At 38.2% G+C, this 19809-nt stretch overlaps 2 protein-coding genes across 10 annotated transcripts; one reads left to right on the top strand and one right to left on the bottom strand.

Annotated features, from left to right (window-relative positions):
• The first annotated feature begins 1557 nt into the window (after window positions 1-1557).
• Window positions 1558-14434, top strand: LOC306895256 (uncharacterized protein). Of its 4 annotated transcripts, none has more exons than XR_013786770.1 (22): window positions 1558-1779; window positions 2128-2295; window positions 2406-2497; window positions 2617-2700; window positions 2823-2973; window positions 3152-3225; window positions 3444-3573; window positions 5598-5678; window positions 6135-6166; window positions 6257-6280; window positions 6508-6612; window positions 7285-7364; window positions 7436-7580; window positions 8065-8151; window positions 9376-9568; window positions 11209-11630; window positions 12026-12217; window positions 12333-12428; window positions 12854-12901; window positions 12988-13178; window positions 13265-13376; window positions 13663-14434. XR_013786770.1 is itself a non-coding variant. In XM_079458371.1 (22 exons), the coding sequence occupies exons 1-22, from the start codon at window positions 1745-1747 to the stop codon at window positions 13793-13795; spliced, it is 2601 nt and encodes an 866-aa protein (XP_079314497.1). In that variant the 5' UTR covers window positions 1613-1744; the 3' UTR covers window positions 13796-14434. The 4 variants fall into 4 exon arrangements, 1 of the variants encoding a protein (XP_079314497.1); XM_079458371.1 differs by having other exon boundaries at window positions 1613-1779; window positions 2207-2295; window positions 3435-3573; window positions 12988-13175; window positions 13266-13376; XR_013786771.1 differs by having other exon boundaries at window positions 1680-1779; window positions 3435-3573.
• Window positions 14424-17923, bottom strand: LOC306895259 (protein FAM161A). 6 transcript variants are annotated; one of them, XM_079458379.1, is made up of 5 exons: window positions 17803-17923; window positions 17527-17673; window positions 16866-17155; window positions 16099-16180; window positions 14424-15720 (listed from the first exon to the last, which is right to left on the bottom strand). In XM_079458379.1, the coding sequence occupies exons 2-5, from the start codon at window positions 17635-17637 to the stop codon at window positions 14857-14859; spliced, it is 1347 nt and encodes a 448-aa protein (XP_079314505.1). In that variant the 5' UTR covers window positions 17638-17673; window positions 17803-17923; the 3' UTR covers window positions 14424-14856. The 6 variants fall into 6 exon arrangements, with proteins under 6 accessions (XP_079314505.1, XP_079314506.1, XP_079314503.1 ...); XM_079458380.1 differs by having other exon boundaries at window positions 14432-15717; XM_079458377.1 differs by having other exon boundaries at window positions 14432-15720; window positions 16099-16237; window positions 17527-17884.
• Window positions 17924-19809: the final 1886 nt, after the last annotated feature.

Raw genomic sequence — 19809 nt, 5'->3', positions numbered from 1 at the left:
ACACAAGAACTCTACCCTCCACCTGCTCTGTTTACTATGTTAGATAAGATCTTTTTCTGCACTAATGCTTCTCCAAGCCCACTGTTAAAATGAAACCTGTCATGCACTAAGCCCTAGCAGTATCCTGCAGTTTTAATAGATCTCATGAGTGACGTGACTGGTGTGGAAGAGCAGTGTTGAGTTTCTCCTCTGGTGCAGTTTCCTTGAATCGTTCTACTTTAATATGCACGTCCCAAGAAACGCATCTTTTTCTGTGTTCTCATGAGTGATGGTACATATGCAAGTGTAGAGCTCAGTTGACAGCTGTAACAGTTGTTTAAATGTTTTTTACTATGGTTCAACTAGTTTGAATGTTGGCTCTTCTGCATTTCCTTTAAGCTTGTATAACCTGTAATAAGCTCATAGTCATCTGGTGGGGTTTACCACCAGAACCTCTTTTCATAAGTGATGTTCAGGGCCCCACCAGTCATCCCTCTACTCAATTCTGTATGTTTAAAGTTTGGGTGTGTATTACTTCATAAGAAAATAGGATTTAATTGTAATCAGATTAACCCTGTATAAGTCTAGAGAAAAGGGGTCTAAAAGACATCAAGAAAGCATCTATTATACAGACTCAGAGATCTGATGGTTTTTCTTTGAGAAATCACTACATAATCCTAAATAATATAAAAACTATAACATAAGAAACATGAACATAAAGCCATCCTACCTTTAGACTGACAGATAATGAAAAGATCTATCTACGATTACGCTTTTTTCAGCCAATACTTTGAAACACGTGTCTGTATGCAGAAGAAACTTAAACAGATCTTACACAGGTAAATATGGGCCTACTGCAGTAAAAAACATGACAGGCAGAATGAAGTAAAACAGTTCAGCTGGACTATGTAACACTGAGATACGGAGCATTAGGATTCTCCGTCCTTTGACACTGACACAGCTGGCAATGGCAGCAGTAAATTGCGAAACATAATCTCAACTCTCTCTCTCTCTCTCTCTCTCTCTCTCTCGCTCTCTCTCTCTCTCGCTCTCTCTCTCTCTCTCTCTCTCTCTCTCTCTCTCTCTCTCTCTCTCTCTCTCTCTCTCTCTCTCTCTCTCTCTTTGCTGCTGGCTTCTCTCTCTCTCTCTTTCTCTCTCTTTCTCTCTCTCTCTCTCTCTCTCTCTCGATCGCTCTCTCGCTCTCTCTCTCTCTTGCTGCTGGCTCTTGTCTGTGGCTGTTGTCTATGTGTGTGTGTTATTTATTTTTTCCAAATTGTGTTTTGCATTAAGACATCAGCAGCTTTTATGAAGCACATTCCTTCCCGAAGAACCTTGTAAAAGGCAGTTAAGGACAACCGCTTGGGGTCGAAGAGGGTCAAGAGGAGCAGCTATAAGTTGACAAGCATTCCAGTGGGATGCTCCGGCAACTCCATCCATGGTGAAAAAGACGAGGGCAATGTTAAAAAGCGCCATTTGCCATTCGCCATTTGATCACGCTTGTTATTTTAAAAGAAATCTCATTTACCTAATGCGCAAAAACATTATTATTGACACAGTTTGAGACTCAGATTGTGCAGCCGATGATAAACAGTGTACAAGTCTAGATTGAATCTTATTGGTTTGGATAATTGACACGGCGGAAGGATCATCGGGACGCAACGTTATCTGCAATTAAAAGAGGAGGAGAAATGAACAGCAGAACCTTTCACGAGTATATAACAGAAATGTGTCAGAGACAATGTGAATATGATATTTGGATTCTGCGATGTGGGACTCCAGAGATGTTGAAGAGTTGGAGAGGTGAGTTGATTTCATAAAGAAAAGAGAGGTAGGTTAACATTACGATATTTTCACAGCCCTTAAAGGCAAACTTTTAAAATTTATATATTATAATGTTTTATATTGCAAACACGTATTTGATAGACGCTTTTATCCCTAGCGACAGCGCATTCAAGTTACACATTGCTACATCATTCTGTATCCGTGAGATCGAACCCACAACCTTTTCGCATCTAACGCATGTTGCAGGCTACCTATTAAGCTACAGGACCCACTGCGTATTTTCCATACGCGCGTTTACTTTTTTCAATTATTGAAGTTTACGGTTGGCTCAATGTAATAATGCATGCTTGTTTTTATTCCGTGTAGATTTGAGTTCTTGGTTATGTGTCTGCATTCTTGTCTTCATCTTTGCCTGCTAAATGAACACCGTTTATCGTATGGGCAGAAACCGAAAAAGATCGGAGAGGATGTCTGGGGCAAATAAAACCTTAATCACAGAGAAGAGCTTCAGAGTGGTCATCCGTCTATGTGCATGTAAGAATGTTTATGAGTGAATGGGCAGTTACTGTTTAAATTCAGTCCATTGTTCAGGTTTGTTTGTGAGCATTCTGCAACTTGGTAACTCAAATCTTTAATTTCTTCAGTAAACAGACCAGAACATTCTATTCTATTTGATGAATCCAGAACCACCATCCAAGTGACAGATCGCAACAAGGTAGTTGTTGACACTGGAAAAGTAAGTGGTGGTTTGACTGAATGAGATACACAGTAATGTTTAATTTGATTTATCATCATCTCGTCTTATGCTTGTGTTCATTTTCATTTTTAAAATGGATTTTTTGGCTGTTTTTACAGAACCACAAGCCTTATATTATGAGTTTTGATGCAGTTTTAGATGAGGAGGCTTCCCAAAGAGATGTTTATGAGTCAACGACAAAGGTTATTGTTATACTGTATAACAACAAAAAGTTTCTAAATAAAGTTAATTTCTTGCTTCAGTCATAAAAACAAAAGACATCATGTTTAAATGTATGCTGTCTCTCTTTCTCTCTCGGCTCCAGTCTCTGGTTGAGTATCTAATGCAGGGTTATAATGGTTGTGTAATTGTTTATGGGTCTCCGGGCAGCGGTAAGACTCACACCGTGCAAGGCAGCAACGTCTCATCCAAACACAGAGGCCTCATCAGCCGTGCCGCTGAAGACATCTTCACCTGTATCAAACCCCTGCTCGTGAGATGTGTCCAATGTTGCTGTGCACCAACTGGTCACTTTTCAGAATTTCTCAATTTTGTTAATGTTGATCATAAGGTTTCGTTATGTTTTACAACGTATTCATTTGATGAGTGATTTTTCCACAATGACTAACCTCAATGATCCTTAATGTAATCCAGCCCCCAAAGCATCTCACTGCAAAATCAAAGTTTCATTCTATCATATCTTCAATGAAAAGATTTTTGACCTTTTGGTAAGTAAAACATTGAAATCAAAACGGTTATGAAAGTAAAGATATTATGCTTTATTCTCAGTATGTACAAATTCTGGAGCGAGAATTGCTTTCATTCCATTGAATGACAATTTTTCACATTTTAACCCATGTTCGTCAATGTAATTCTGAGATGATGGACAATTGTTGGAACCATAGGTGTTCTTTTTCTTACTCTTCCCTTTGTTGAGGATACAAAGGGGAGTGAGGTTATCTGGATGCGTGACTGTGAGGAGGTGGTTCGCCTTGACGGCCTGACAGAGATGGAGGTAAGCTCTGCCCAGGATCTGCTGCAGGTGCATCGCCGTGGCTCTTCCCTCAGACACACAGGTAAGAGCCCTTTGACTCTTTCTTAGCAGACAGAGCAGATTACATTTGCATAATTTAGTCAAGTTATGGAACTTTACACTGTAAAAAATTGTTCTGTAAAATAACGGTAAAATACTGGCAGCAGAGACGCCAGTAATTTTACCTATAATTTTACGTTATTCATGCTGTGAAATTATTTTACGGTATATTGCTGTAATAATTAAAGACAGTACATAGCTGTTTTAACTTAATCTTTATTGCACGATATTGTCCTTTGGGCTACACATGTCTGCTTAACATGATATATATAATATAAAATATTATTACAATTATAGGCAAATGTTTTAGAAAGGACGCAAACAGCAGCAACACAAACAAATATCGACTCAAGTACCATGCAAACAAGTCAAGTTTTTCAGTAGCAAAACAAATAATTGAAATTTACAAACAAAAACAATGGCAATAAAACAGGTTAAATAACAGATGCTACTTGACATATTTAAAACATGAGAGTACATGAGTTAAGAAATACTGAAGGTGTTGGCATTCCAAAATGTAATTAGGAACCATCCATCAACCATCTTTTGCAGATGACCAAAACGTTGGTTGCTTGTTTTTCTCCCTGATGTATTCCATGGAACACTGTAAAGCAGCAGAAAACAAAAAAGAATTAAATTAATTTAGATTTACAGAACCATTGAACTACAACAACCTAGATAGCAAGGTGATACTTTTATTCAGTGCGTGCATAATTATTACAAAAACAAACAAACAAATAATGGAACCCGATCGCCAATGGACGGAACATGATCAGAAAGACATGATGGTCATTACTTATTTTACATCTGAAATCTATGTGCTATAAAATAATAGATGGACGACTAGCAATGTGTGTCATTAATATCAATCAGTCAGTCAAATATTTATTTTCTTGACTGGATAACTAAAACGCCTTTCAAACACAAACCACATTTAAACGTAAAATCATTGCAATACATTACGTTTAGTGGTGATTTGCAGTTACTGTTATTAGCACTAGCAATAGACTGTTTAAGATAACTAACGTTGGCCAGTTTGCAATAACCACAGTTTTGAAAGTTCAGAGATGACAAAACAAGCCATGGGGTCTGTGAAATGCAAGTAAATATGAACATTTGGGTTATATCTCGGAGATCACGAGTGCTTTTTAAATCGAGTAAGTTACTTACTAACTACAGCTTGTTAAGCAGCAATTTCAAACATGACTTCACAATTCTGGTAACTTTCACAATTTTGTATGTTTTTTAATTTTCAAATCATCAACACTGGAAACCCCAACTGAAGCAACATAAAATTGCATGTGAATTATATTTTAAACCTCAACAGTGTCATAGAAGTCTACGTAAAAAAATTGCTAACAAAATACATATATGTAGGACTGAGTAATACAATAAGTAAATAAGCCAATTGTGAAATGCCAATTGTGTGTAATGAGCTGGAGTGCAAAAAAGTAATTTTATAATTTTTAAGACCCGCATGTCCACTGGGATGGACATTAAATAAATAAAATCCTGTGTTGTACTCTAAAATATCCTTTGTTATTACTCTAAGATTCTTTTGAAAAACATAACATAATCAACTGAAATATAACAGGGGCAAGATAATGAGGTTACCATTAATTTGGTTAACAATCTGTTAAGTATTATGAAAATGATAGAAACATGCAGTTTTATTGGTCTAAACAAAAAAAGACGTAATTTCCAATCTTATTGAAGAAAGGTCTAAAGGGGTTAACACAGCCCACAATGCATCGCATATCAGTACTACAGTACAAAACCGTAATGCACAAAAACAGTAGATTACTGTTGACAGATTGCTGTAAATTAACAGTAGTTTCTTAATCTGCAAAATATTGCCCAGGATGCATTGTTTTCTACAGTATATTACTGTTTTAATAAAAACAGTATGTTACTGTCAAAATTTGGCTGTTTTTAACAGCAAATTTTTACAGTGTATCACATTGTTTTGCTAATTTCAATCATTTATACCTTATTTATCTGCCCCAGGGATCTCAAAGGGGGATTTTCCAAGCAGGTCCCACGCAGTGTTCAACATTGTGGTCATCAACACAATGGCCCAGTCTCCTGGTAGGAATTAAGTTTATATTTTTCTTATCAAGTATTTTTTTCAAGTTTCCTGTAAAATAGAAGTATGTCTCTGAATTATGTTATTGCACTGTTGCAATGCTTATCTTATTTATTTGGCTGCATTTGGAATTAAACTATTCATACCAGAGATGCTCTTGGAGAAATACATTGACAGTCCGTAACATATCGACTTGTTTTTAATGGGTAACTCAGTCCATTCTTCGGTCAACAACTCCCCCAAGTCCGCCCCCTACACATTAGTCAGCCCTAGATTCTCTGCCTGGGGTCTCAATGTTATTGTAGACTGATATGAGCATACCAGAACCTCCCACCGGACCTCCCAGAACCCCTGCAGGGGGATGTTGCAAACTCACGGTGTTGTTTTCTAATTATATTCTGTTAGTATAAATCTGATTAACTGCCTTCCTTTTGTGTGCATGTTTTTTATGGATGCAGGGGGAGTTTTAACAGCCAGCAAACTCACGCTGGTAAGCTGATAGCATCAAAGATTCCTGTCAGTATAACTTCAACAATTAGACATTACTTTCTTATAAAGCATGCGTGTTGTTTTATTTTAGGTGGACCTGGCAAGCTCAGGAAAAGTAAGTTTGTGGCTTACTCTGAAATGTATGACATTCTAACAAGGAGGCTTTAAAAAGAAACAAATGGAATGGAATTCAATAACCTAAATATGAAAAATATCAATATGGTATCGTGAAAATTAACCATCTGCTTACATTCAATTCTAACTGTATAAATCGTACATATGATGTTCTGCTTTATTCTGCATTCTTGATCAAGCTTTCTTTATGTTCTACCGTTACATCAGTGTCGTAATTCTGCGTCTCCCAGTATGCAGAGAATGATCAACACTACGCATGACAACCCACAAGAGGCTAAGATGCTGAAACGCTCCCTCACCATATTCGGAAATGTTTGTAATACTTCATGTTTGTGCTTTGTCTTATCGTCGTTTGCCAGTCAGATAGAGGACAGTTTTGAAGAGCACGTTGTGTAGAGTGACATCCAGATCTCTAGTGGTTATTTTGTTTCGATTAGTCTAAGAGCTTTAGCTTAATCATATCAACGTGTTGGCTGCATATTCAGGAACTGAGAAACAGGAAATTAAAACATATCTTTCCATTTAGGGAAGGGGAGATGTCATGTCACAGCAAACACAAACATATTTTTAGAAGAATATTGGACTTTTTAGTTGCTTGGGGGGGGCTTCATTCCTGTAAAGGAAGAGCGGAAAAGGTTGTCATTGTTTTCTTAGCATCATTGTATTTTAAACCCATATGACAGGCATACATGTTTTGTCATTTCAAACCTGTATGACTTTCTTCCGCAGAACACAAAAGAAGATATTTTGAAGAATGTTGGTAGCTGAACAACGGTTCGCTTCCCAACATTCTTCAAAATATCTTTTTTTGTATTCTGCATATAGTCGGTAGCCGAACAACGGTTCGGTTACCAGCATTCTTCAAAATATCTACCTTTGTATTCTGCAGAAGAAAGTCATATAGGTTTGAAATGACAAGAGGGTGAGTAAATTATGACAGAATTGACAAACATCCCTTTAATATATTTTCTTTTTTTTCCTCAGGTGATTTTTGCTCTCAGCTCTGTGGGGTGTCAGCACGTACCATACAGAGAATCTAAACTGACCCGAGCTCTCAGAGACTGGTGAGCGGCGTGATCATTATTCAAATCGCTTTCTTCATATCAGATTAATTCTATTTTGCTGTCTGCTTTAGTTTGGGAGGAAACTGCCGGACGTGTTTAGTGGTGACCGTGTCGTCTTTGTCTGAGAATCTCAGCTCTCTGCAGTTTGCCTCCAGAGCCATGGCCGTGCCTTCACAACCCATATATACATCTCAGTTACATTACACACCTGAACAGGTAAACACACGGCATACTTTAAAGGAATAGTTCACCCAAAAAGGAAAATTCTGTGATCATCCATTCACCCTCAAAATGTCTTTGTCCTGATGAACACAGAGAAAGATATTTGGAGGAATGCTTGTGACCAAACATTCCTTAGCCACCATTGACTACCATAGTAGGAAATATTGTTTTTAAATTTCTTTGTTAAGTTGAACACACAAAAAAATATATTTTGAAGAATGTAGGAAAGCAAATAGTTTTGGGGCACTTTTGTCTATCATTGTAAATTTTTCTTGCATTGTAGTCAATGTTGGCCAAGAACTGTTTGGTTACACGTATTCTTGCAAATATCTTAAACGGTGTTTATTAGAACAAAGACATTTATACAGATTTTTAACAACTTGAAGGTGAATTATATTCTTAAAGGAACAGTTTTTGAAAATGGGGTCCTTCAAAGTGTGAATTTGAAGCTCACCTTGAACATCATTCAATGTTTCAGATGTGTTCATCTTATCTAAATGGAAAGAAAGAAGTGAATCATCTAAACAGACAGCAGGTTTTACCTCCGGTCGGATCCGACAGAAGGGTGAGAAGCTTGTGTCGGCTGAAATTCGTACACATAACCAGCACATATTCACTTGACATAATATATAGCTTCGCTTTAAACCCTTGAAGTGTTTGTATGTCAAGTGCCCTTTCGCAGCTGAGTGAGTCGTAAAAATGAAAGAAGCAACTTTTATGGGACTCATCAGTTTGACACGTCATTTGAATAGTTTTGCTTCTTCTGTCCTGTTTCTAAAGCTACAGAATGTGTGAAATAACGTCAGCAGGATCGAATGAGCCGGAGGAGGACAGCTGTGCTCCAAATACTCATCATTTATATTAGAACTTGGAAAACTGGTGTTCACATTTCTATCGAATTCCAGTTTAACGTGTGATCAAATATTTAGAGCTGTAAAACGAAACACAACTTTATAAATACAATAGATTTATTTCATTGTGGCAAGGGGGGCGTTGTTCAGTGAGGATTGCAGCGGGAGAGAGAGCTGGGAGACGAGCGGTGAGTAATGGGGCAAGTGCAAAGGACGGACACCTTTGTCTTATTGCAGTAAGTGGTGTAGGGGAGCATAAAGCCGGCGGGAAAGCAAGGCAAGCTGAGAGAGAGATGGCATGGGTAGGGGTTTGCCGACCCGGTGCATGCCACCATGTGGTCCTCCGCCAGCTGGATGGCCCCACTCTGCCATCTTTCTGGGTAGGCAGGTGACGAATTGTTCCAGTACCACCCGATTGATGACTTCGTCGACGTCGCTTCCCTCAGCCATTTGCGGCAGGAGTTGTTGGGCCAGCACAAAGGGTTTCGCCCAAACCCAGCGACCGGAAGCACTGGCAATGAGACTTCTTTCCTCAGAACATTAGAGACCAGGAGGTTATGTGTGGGCAGTTGCTGTGCAGCCACCTGCGTTCTCCCCCCCAGTAACGGACCGCATGGACCACTAGTCACCTTGCCAGCCGCAGTCCATCCAGCTCCGGAACCTCTCTCTGTCCTCTTGCTGGGCTTGTAGGATGGCTTGGAATCATCCCTCATGGTCATTCCTCAGCTGCAGCAAGGCCTGGTGTTGCTCCTGGTGAAGGGCACTAACTGCAATAAGACACAGGTGTTCATCATTTGCCCCTATTACTCACCGCTTGTCCCCCAGTTCTCTCTCCCGCTGCAGTCCTTGCTGAACCACGGCCCCCTTGCCACATTTATATATATATATATATATATATATATATATAGTATATATCATCTTTTTTTATCCATTTTCAGTCCCAGACTTGCTCGCTCCCCATCCTCTTGAGCTCATGTAGTCCCTTTGAACCCAAACCCAGCTCAAGCCACTGTGGAGAAATGCTGGAGCTCAGGTCTTTTCTACCTCAGTTAGAGAAACCAGGTCAAACTGAACCAGGTGGGCGTTACAGCCGTGGATCTCGACCTGTGGATGAAAGGAACAAAGCTGATGGTAATAATCTAAGCTCCATTCAGCCTTTGGATGTAGGAGTAAGATGTCATGCAAGATCTCTTTAAAAGTGTGTTTGTTTTGAATCGAGTGTTTCTTTTAGTCTGTCTCTTGTACCTTGACTATAAGTGTTAAATTAAATAGTAACTTTGTATTAGCACTATTGCTCTTTTATGACATATCGCTTATTGCTCCCCGAACTCTTTGTAAGTCGCTTTGGATAAAAGCATCTGCTAAATGACTAAATGTAAATTTGTTGGTGTGTTGTTTCTGTGTGCATGTAAGTTACTGTTGTTATGGCAATGCAATGAGAATCATTGGGCATTAAAAACACCATCATCTTGTGGTTAGAATCATTGATCTCATTTGGTTTTAGTGCTGTGGAACCTAAAAATAATTTGTTCGATCCAGAAGTGTTATTTGCATTTTGATGTCTAAAAGGATTTGTGAAATCTGGATGCAAAAAAAAATACTACAGCAGAAATTAGACAAACACAGACATTAAAAATCAGGGTATGAATTTCAACAATGGTGACAATCAACAAAATAAAATTTCGTACAGCAATGCATGCCGGGTAACATCTGTTTATCTGAATAAGTGTGTTGATTGTCAACATTGTTGAGATTCATCCACAGATTCACATGTCTGTGTTTGTCTCTGTTTGTTCTGTTGTAGTTTTTCATCCTGTTTTAACAAATCTTCTTGGCATTGAAATACAGTTAAACTCCCTGATATTATTATGATCAAGAGCACAATTAACATATATTATGCATTCAGTGAATAAAATTTCAACATGATGTTTTTAGTGCACATCAACAAACTCCATTGGATTAGATTATTATTTCATTGCCATAACAACAGTAAATCACATGCACACAGTTGCAATACACCAAAGAATCTAACACATGAGAGTCAAGGGACAAGAGACCCACTAAAGGAAACACTGATCACCATGATGGTGATTTTTTGTTAGCTGGGAATGTCTTTAAACAAAAAACATGGACGTTCTGTATGTTTTTAAAACGTTTTCAAAAACATGAAAAACCTATAATGAACGTTTTTATAACAAACTTCTGTTAGCTGGGTGCACAGCGCTCATAAATTCTACTTATTACACATGCACACATAAACATGACAAATATAAAAATAAATGGATTACAATATAAAGATTATTATTGTGTACATAAAGATAAAAAATCCGGCTTGTCCTGTAGATGGTCTGCTCGTGTGCGCAAATGGCTCTTAAAGGGAATGGGAGATGAGTCTCGGATTGGTTTACTGCACGTTTTGACCAAAACACACCCATGATTCATTAAGAGAATAAGGACAACCCTTTTAGATCATGCATCTGGTGGCTGACAGTTTTTCCCCGTCCTCAATTGCAAAAGTGGATTTGGAAACACTTTCGACCATGCATTTAGAACGTTAAAATATGGCCCTAAAGAGTTGGGACTAGGCTAAAGAGAGCATTGATTGGACAAAATAAGTGACTGCAGTATGAGTCATCATCAGTATTGTTTGTTTACCTAGAAGAAAAAAATTTTTGTAAATGGGTTGACTTTGTGAGTACACTTGGCATATTGATGGTTCAAAAGCGAACAGATAAAGTAAAATCTATTTAACAACAATTTTAACTGTTTAGCAGCTAGATTGAACCTCCCCCTATCTCGCTGCCTCTCTGGGGCCATTGTCCATGACGCTGGAAGGAGAGAAAAACATGCAAAAGCATGCCTGGAGTTTTCACCTGGACACCGGCGTTCTGTAGAAAGGCTCTCGACGACGACTCTTGAACCCTCTGTGGCATCTTCAACAGCTGTGGAGTGTCCCAACTGCAGCCGGGAGCGAAAGATCAGAGAGGAATACGATAAAATTATCGTTCAGGCCAGAAGAGACAAAGATGCTTTGAGTCAAAAAGTATTAGAACTAGAGAACGAGCTGAAAAGGAGGGGAAATGAGGAGAGAGACGATGACGCAACCAGGAAAAATACATTAAATGGACTTACAGAGAAAGCAGGACCTAACAGCAGGACATCAGATGTCTCAGAAGGTCTAAAGACTGCAGAGGTACCAACACATCAGAGCAAGAGATTAAAAATGATAGTACACCCCAAAATGAGCATTTTTTCCCTCATTTATGCACCCTCATGTCATTCCAGACCTGCAGGACACAAAGGAAGATATTTTGAAGAATATTTTGTTGGAAACCAAATAACATTGACCTTTCGTTGTATGCACACAGAACCACTAAGACATTTCTCAAAATATAGGTTACATGCACAGGTTTTCAGTGACACGAGTGTGAAAAAATGTGTGAAAAAATATTCCCTTTTTTATGTTTTTAAAAATGCATTTTGAGCACAAGCGCGTTCTTAAAATTTAGGTTGCAGATATCAAAGCTTGAGATCTGTGTATAAAACAAACATTAATGCTGAAATGTCTCTATGTGTCATTCACTGCAGGTGTTTGTGCAAACAGAAGCAGAAGGTTTGAGATCAGATTTGTGTGTGTGTCGTGAAAGAGAGAAGTTCCTGACAGAGACATTGCATTCTGAGAGACAAAGAACGACCCAGGACACGCAAGAACTGTACCTCCAGCTTAACAGAGTTCAAGAGCAAAACAACCAGCTCATGTCAACACTTCACAAGCAGCGGGTATATCACACATCCTAGCATAATCTAGAAATTCTCTGGAAAATTGCAAAAATCTCTGCAACTATATCCAATCTGGAGTTTGATCATGTTATTTTAATTATCCTGGTATTGGAAGGAGAACCTTCTGGCAGAACTGCAAAGCAGCAGAGAGGAGCTTGAAAAACTTCAAGAGAATGCATCTCTTACCGTTAACCAGCTCGGGACTAAAAAGGTTTCTCATATTTACACGCGTACTGAATTTGTCAATTCTTTAACAATTATATTCATACAAGAATATATGCTGCAAAAATATGAATAAAAAGCTGCGTCTCAATTCAAAGGTTGCGTCCTCTGAAGGTTTCATTTGTTGAGCGCATACGTCATTGAGGTTGTTTCATTTATCTTAAAGCGGCCGTGCAACAGTGTTTCATGCATTTGGATGTAATCATTGTAGTTTCATTTTTATCTTGAAATGTAACGGTTGCTTTTCTGAAATAAAACCTCAAGTAATAAATGTTTATTTTACTATTTTATTAAAAGCGACCTTCGGAGGATGCTGCCTTCTTCTTGACACACAACTACAGCGAAATTACAGGTAGACGTGTTTTGCCCTCTATTGGTCGATCATGTGAACTGTAACTTAATGTTGTTTTACAGGCTGAATTAATGTCACATTTAGAGGACACCAAAAGTTCCTATGAAAAGGTAACGTTAATGTTTTCCTTTGTACTCTATCTAAGTTGATAAATCTAATAAAATTCTGATGTATTTTATGAATATTGCATCTACAGGTGTGTATGGAGAATTCCAGCTTGAGACAAAAACTGAAGTCATTTTTGAGGGAGATCAACTCAGCACCCTTCAGTGGGTCCAGCGGTGCAGACACAGATACACATATGCACACGGTCACAACAAATACTGAGATGATCGTTGTATCGCACCATGTGTCTCAGCAGTGCCCTGCAAGTCCCACGCAAGGGGAGTAATCCAGACGATCACATTTTCATCGTGAATTATAAGTATATATATCAGCCTAAAATGGACATTTTGCTGTTTTCACATCAACAGGAAGCCAATGTTCCTTCAGTCAGTTTCAGCATCCTGAGATGGAGTCTGAAACCACAAACAGTAGCGACTGTGAACGGGATCTGTATAAACCCAAAAACCTCTACAAGCAGTTGTAAGCCTCTTCTCAGTTAAAACACTACCATTCAAAGGTTTAGGGTCAGTTTATCATAATATTGTTTATTAATTTTTTGCTTTGTATTAAATGATATTAATATATTGGCACAATTATATTTGTCTCCACATAGTTATAATTTCAAAAATTGTAATTTATGACCATGAGAGTTCATTGACCCTAAACTCTTGTACAGTGTTGTATCTCAGAAACCATCTTAGAGTTTAGAGAGGTTTTGGTCTGTCGTACATTATTTAGTGACGTTGGTTCTTTGTGGGTTCTGCAGGAGGAGAGAACACAGTCTGCTGCTGGACGTGATGTTGGTTCTGTACAGGAGAGAGTGGTTCCTTCAGGATGCCATACCATACGTAAGGCGTACACTCAGAAAGTGTGGACTAAAGCCTGAAGATATAGACTAATGACTCTGTGCTTGTACAGTATGTGAGTGAAAAAGAACAGTATAAGTGGGTTAAGTGTATTGAATGACAAATGTTTAGGCCAAGTGGCAGTTATTACAAAGAAATACCACCCTTGTAATGATAAATATATCCGTAGGTAAAGATGAGAGGTGGAATACATCTTTGATAACAGAGTCATTTGGCGTAGTATTTTATATCTGTATTGCGTGTAACTTAAAGGAATAGTTCACCCAAAAATGACTTTTTTGTCTTGAGTTGCTTCACCTCAAGTTGGAAAATGAGTAGGAAAATTTGCTTTATACATTTCTTTGTTCTGTTGAACACAAATGACGATATTATGAAAAATGTAGGAAAGCCTGGGGCAAAACACTCCTGGGGCACTTTTGACTACCATTGTCATTTTTCCTACTGGTCAATGGTAACCAAGAACTGTTTGGTTGTAAGCATTCTTCCAAATAGCTTTCTCTGTGTTCATCAGAACAAAGAAATGAATACAGATTTGGAACAAATCGAGGGCGAGTAAATTATGAAATAATTTTTTTGGGGGGTGAACTGTCCCTTTAAGTCTTTGTGATCTGAATTTCAGTATCTTTATTTACAAACCAGTTAAAAGAGACTATTAAACAATCTGTGTATTTTACATTTATTGTACTTCATAATTTTCTTCTACAGTGACACAATGAAATACTTAAAACTTGAACTTCAGTTTCTATCACACCACTTTTTATATACAAAGTTAAAGGTGCAGTCTTTGAATGGGATATAGTGTGTTGTGAATTCTAAGGAATGCTTGTTCTCTCTTTCTCTCTCTCTCTATGAATGTCATGTTGTGTGTATTGGTTCGATACTTTTTCATGTTTGGTCTTTACACAACCGGGACTATTTGCAATATTGTATCCACACACAGAGAGAACTGGCATCTAGCAAATATTCGCAGAATTGTTTATTTGGCTGCTCAATGTTTCCCAGAAATCACTTACTCCACATTTAATGCTGGTCAAATAGCTACTAATAATTAGTTTGTTTCTCCGTGGAATGGTTTAGTCTGTCTGTAAGCTTATTTAAACACTGATGTAGTCACTTTTGCTGGTGTGTGTGAGCTCCTGGCTGTGGCAAAAGCTGGCCCTGCGTAGGGGATGAATGTAGGACCAATCTCTTTCTCGGTTCCTCTTTATCTCCATTTCTTCCTCCACCTGCAGCGTACCCTTGGTCTTCAATTTCCAGATGGAAAATTCATTGGCATACTCCTTATCAACATGTTCTCCTTCCTGCAGCCTGTCCTCTATGATGCTAGAGGGCAGTGTCGAGCATCTACGATTATTTCGCTGCCTTGTGTTCAGACTTTCTTCCTCGTACATCTGGTAGTTTGGTGAGCTTGACCTGTATAGAGACTTCGGCACCGGCCTGGCTTTGAATATCTTTCTCTCTTCTCTGTCTGTCAGGTTGTTTATTTCATCGGCTAATTTTTTCTCTTTTTTCTTTCGTTCTCTCTCGATAAAGCTAAATGGTTTTTGCTGGATGGGAGGGCCACTGTGTTGGGTGACTCGCCGGTTTCCATGGTGACCCTGATCCATCGGATCATTTTGATGCTTATTTGGTCGCTTATTGATGAAGTCACACATAGGTATGTGAGTGGAGAAGGGGGCCGGTTTGGCTCGAAACTTCTTGCCGCATTCTTTCAGATCATCCAGCTCTTTCCTCAGCCTATCATTTTCTAGCGCCATCTCGGAGCGAGTTTTCATTTGTCGTCGCTTTCGCTCCTCCTCGCGTAGCATCATGTGAAACGGTTTGGGAACGGTTATTTTGGAATTCTGTCTCAGGCTGTCTGATGTGTCCCAGGTCCTGTCCTTCACCTGATTGTGAAATGGGTTCTGTTGAGGGCAGGATGACCTTTTGAGCTCCTCAAAGGAGATTTGTGGACTCTGCTGAGAAAAAAATGTGGCGGAGCATGTCAGAAATGTATACTTGGTTCTCTAAACTTGGTATACATAGTCTCTATTTTTCTAATAAAAAGTTAGTTCTCTACTAGGACATGGCTGTCATAGTGACACAGCAGAAACTGTCTAGACTGATGACATAATTTATATTTTGCAATACACAGTCAGTTGTTGTGTGTCTATACTATAATGACCTTCGCTGAATGTAGTACAAGAACTGGAAATTTGTAATCGATTTTAAATAACAAATTAAATTACTAATATCTAAAAGTCTGCTTTTAGAAAGTATAAAGTTTATTTTGTTTTTAAAGCATCTTCCACCTGCACAGATCCATTCACTTCTGGTCTACCCAAGGTTGTACTGACCTTTAAATTCAGATTAGATAGGCCACCCTTCAGAAGGACCGCTGACACCTTGCTGCCAACCTGCATGAGATCCACCTGTTCACTACGGCAAGAAGTCAAAGGTCGGACATCTGACATTGTGTTTCTATACATCTGTGATCTGAACGTACAGTTTAGGTACAATTCAATAAGATTCACAACCTTTTGAAAACTAATTTACACTGTGTGATGCTTATTCTTTATGTTGTGTACATTTTTGGGAAAGGGTTTACCTACAAAGTCAAATGAAATGCAAAAATGTTGAAGCTCTACATCTCAGCGAATGCAGATATTCAGAACCTTACAATTCCAAGGCAACGACATGTCTGAATACCTTTTGTATTTTGAGTTGACAATTAGCCTACTACAAATCTTCAGTTCACCTAAAATAGTTCACATAAAATGTTAATTCTGTCATGGTTTAGTCGCCCTTACATAGTTTTTAACCTGTAGTTATATATATTGTGGAGGATATATAAATTGATGCCTGTTCGAGTCAATAAAAGTAAATAGTAAGTAAATAATGAATAGTCTCACTCATGTCAAGAGGCATCATGCAATGTTACTAAATTTTGTAACACTTTTGTGATGCTTTTTTAGAGCACCAATAGCATTGTATTTTCATACAACATCATTTTCCATAAAGCAGTGTGAACATCCAGCCCCACATCTTATTTTGTATTCAGTAAAAGATGAAAAATTATCTTCCATCTTCAGTTTAGTTTATTCTCATACAGTTTAGCACAGACCTCTCTGTTTCTCCCTCATTTCCTTTGCCAGTGCTTATCTGTCTCTCTCTCCGGCTGGACACGAGCTGTCTTTCTTTCTGGCCAGGTGTGAGCTGGTTCAGATACAGTTTCTCCAGCCCAGCGATGTTTCGCTTGTGTTCTCTCTTCAGTTCTTCTAATTTGGTGTAGTATTCCTGGTTGGACAACACCTGTCTCTGCAGACGAGACACTTTACATGACTGGGCACGGTCAGGATCATAGAACTTACACACACTCTCTGCTGTATTCTCACAGTCAGACTGATGCTCACACTGCCGATAGATAGAGACAGATGAACAATTATAGTAAAACATGACTGAAAAAAAAACATTAGGAAAGGTTTGAATTAATCTATCATGTGATGCTTATTTAGTCATGCTTATGTAGTTATATATGGTGTTCATGACATTTCAGACATTATGGGCATTGGCAATTTTTTATATTATTTTATTTTATTTGGAGACATCAGAGCAAATATGAACGAAAGCCAAGCCTTCTTGTGTCTATAATGTCAGTTGATATTTAATGTAGCTCATATACTTTGATTATGTCAACTGTTCATTATTAGTATTGCACTTATTTGAATTAAGCTCTTAACTTAAAGAAGAAATACAATTGAATAGAAATTGAAAATAATAATTACCTCTGTGTTTTGAACTATATCCGTCAAAGAACATGAATAATCCTTTTCCTCTCCAAACAATGCCTGAAGTTCACTCGGCTGCAGCATCTCAGTGCGCAGTATTGGGGTCATACTAAGATGTTGTTTTCTTTGCTGCTTTTGAATCTTCTGTAATATAATAGCTTTATATTAATGTGTTCTTGAACTGCTTCCCTTCTTCGGCCGATGTCATCAATTCCTCCCATTAAATGTAGTCTTGCACTACAATTCTGTCTGTTTTAAATCATGATTTCTCACCTCAGACGAACACTCTCAAATGTGCCAGTCAAAGTTTTATCTATGTGGATCAACCCCAAGGGTCTCAAACAGAGCCTTGTCCAATGCCTGCTCACCAAGTGGCCTACATATTCTTTAAACCCTGATTTAGACCTTAAGATGTGATTTAAAGTCAACAGTCAACATTCCAACTAAAATTAGATTTACAGATTAACAACACCATTAATTACAGTGTCAAGTCAAGGCTGTGAAAAGAGCGTCTGAAGGCATTAGTACGGCATACGTATTAGGACGTCCTCGGCCTCCGTACTCTCAGATATCAGATAAAACGGCATCGCGCCTCAGACAAAAAGGCATCCGTTCTCATCAAAACAGCGTCAGGACACAATCAGATATCCGGTAAAATGGCCTCATCTTAACTGCCATCAGGTCTCTTACAAAAGAGAATCAGGCGAAACGGCCTCAGACCAAAAGGCTTCATGTGACACATGTCATCTACTCGGAATTATACAATTCTGTCTGACATTTTAGTCAAAATTGAACTTCACATGTGCCTATTCTGTAACAATTTATTTACATCGGACATCATGCATTCTTTTTTTATTACATTGTGTACATTTTGGGACTTTTTTAGAAAACAAAAAGGTTTTATATTGAGTCAAATGGAATGCAAAATCTTTGAAGCTTGTTATCTCAAAACTAAATATGCAGATAGAACCTTAATTCCAAGGTGACAAAATACATAAAAATGCCATTAAACAGCCTACTTGTCACAGTCCTGTCTGCCCCCTTGTGTTCCCTGTGTTTTCACCCCATGGACTCCCTTTTACGGGACCTTTAATTTCATGGACTTCATTTCCCCATCACAGTTTGTTGCATTCTGAGGTTGCAGACATACTATTCATGACACATGCTCATTTTCACCTGCTATATGGTATGGAAGTAGGCGATTTCTGACTCTTTATCTCTTTATCGGAGCCTTTATCTGCCGTGTGTTTGTCTAGTTGTACTCTGTAGGTCACTAGTTCAGATCATTTCTTCCCTTGGATATTACCTGTAATTATATACTTACCTGTGGATGTTACTTGTAGTTATGTACATACCTGTGAATCATGTTACCTGTAGTTATTTACTTACCTGTGGATGTTACCTGTTTGTTGGATTGTTTTAACCTGTCGGACTATCCCCTGTTCACCCTACATTAAAACCCCAGTTAACTTCAGCTCTTCGTTTGGCAACGTCAATCCGTCAGTGTTTATTACACTACATAGCTGTGATTTCTATTTAATTCTATGTGCATTTTTACTGCTCAAAGGGTTCTCCTTTATAGCTCAGGAGACTTGAGGGAGTTGTGTTTCAACTTGGTCTCTGATGTTTCTACTAAAATTGCATCGGTTAAATAAATGCAGAAATTTGTGAAAATACATTGAATTGTGTCTTTAAAAAGTATGTAGATTGTATAGGTAAAATAAGAATGTGGATTTGTGGACATTTCAGGAGAAATGTCGAGTTCCATACTAAAATCTTCATTAATATTGACTCATTTTATATAATGATACTTGGCATATCTGAGCTCAGTTTTGGACATTGTTAAGATCTCTTCTGAAACTCTTAAAGAAACATTTCTAAAATGTCTGGATTTTCTAAGGAAAAATATATGAGATGCAGGACACTTTAAATTCAATCTTCATTTGATCTCATGGATGCCTAGGAAAAATATTTGAGGTATCTCATCTATGGTTTTTCATTCTTGAGAAAACATTCATAAAAAAGTGTCAATAATGTGCCAGAGGTACATCTCTGGGTGAGGTAGCTAGCTCAAACCCCACAGTAGTGATTTATAATCTGAACCCTTGGGGCTCTAGGGCAAACATCCCTGTTGTTTAAACATTTGCATCATTTAGGCAAAACTTTCTACCAAATGCGTAACTGTAATTTTTGTCTTGCTTCTTTGTAAGTGTGTGAGAGTGTGTTAAATTCAGTGCTTAAGTGTTCAAGGTTAATCAGATTATTGCATTGAGACCTGTA

The sequence above is a fragment of the Barbatula barbatula genome (assembly GCF_947034865.1).
Source record: "Barbatula barbatula genome assembly, chromosome: 6".
NCBI classification, from domain to species: Eukaryota; Metazoa; Chordata; class Actinopteri; order Cypriniformes; family Nemacheilidae; genus Barbatula; species Barbatula barbatula.
This window is presented reverse-complemented; position numbering and strand designations above follow the sequence as displayed.

What these genes read in the sequence shown, in the direction of transcription:
- LOC306895256 (XM_079458371.1), top strand. Translation starts at nt 1,745, where the DNA reads ATGTGGGACTCCAGAGATGTTGAAGAGTTGGAGAG. An exon ending in TTTATGAGTCAACGACAAAG is followed by an intron (nt 2,701 to 2,822) that starts GTTATTGTTATA and finishes TCTCGGCTCCAG; the next exon opens with TCTCTGGTTGAGTATCTAAT. An exon ending in CGGTCGGATCCGACAGAAGG is followed by an intron (nt 8,152 to 9,375) that starts GTGAGAAGCTTG and finishes ATCCATTTTCAG; the next exon opens with TCCCAGACTTGCTCGCTCCC.
- LOC306895259 (XM_079458377.1), bottom strand. Translation starts at nt 17,637, where the DNA reads ATGACCCCAATACTGCGCACTGAGATGCTGCAGCCGAGTGAACTTCAG. An exon ending in AATGAGGGAGAAACAGAGAG is followed by an intron (nt 16,238 to 16,865) that starts GTCTGTGCTAAA and finishes CTGTACGTTCAG; the next exon opens with ATCACAGATGTATAGAAACA. An exon ending in TATCTAATCTGAATTTAAAG is followed by an intron (nt 15,721 to 16,098) that starts GTCAGTACAACC and finishes TTTTTTTCTCAG; the next exon opens with CAGAGTCCACAAATCTCCTT.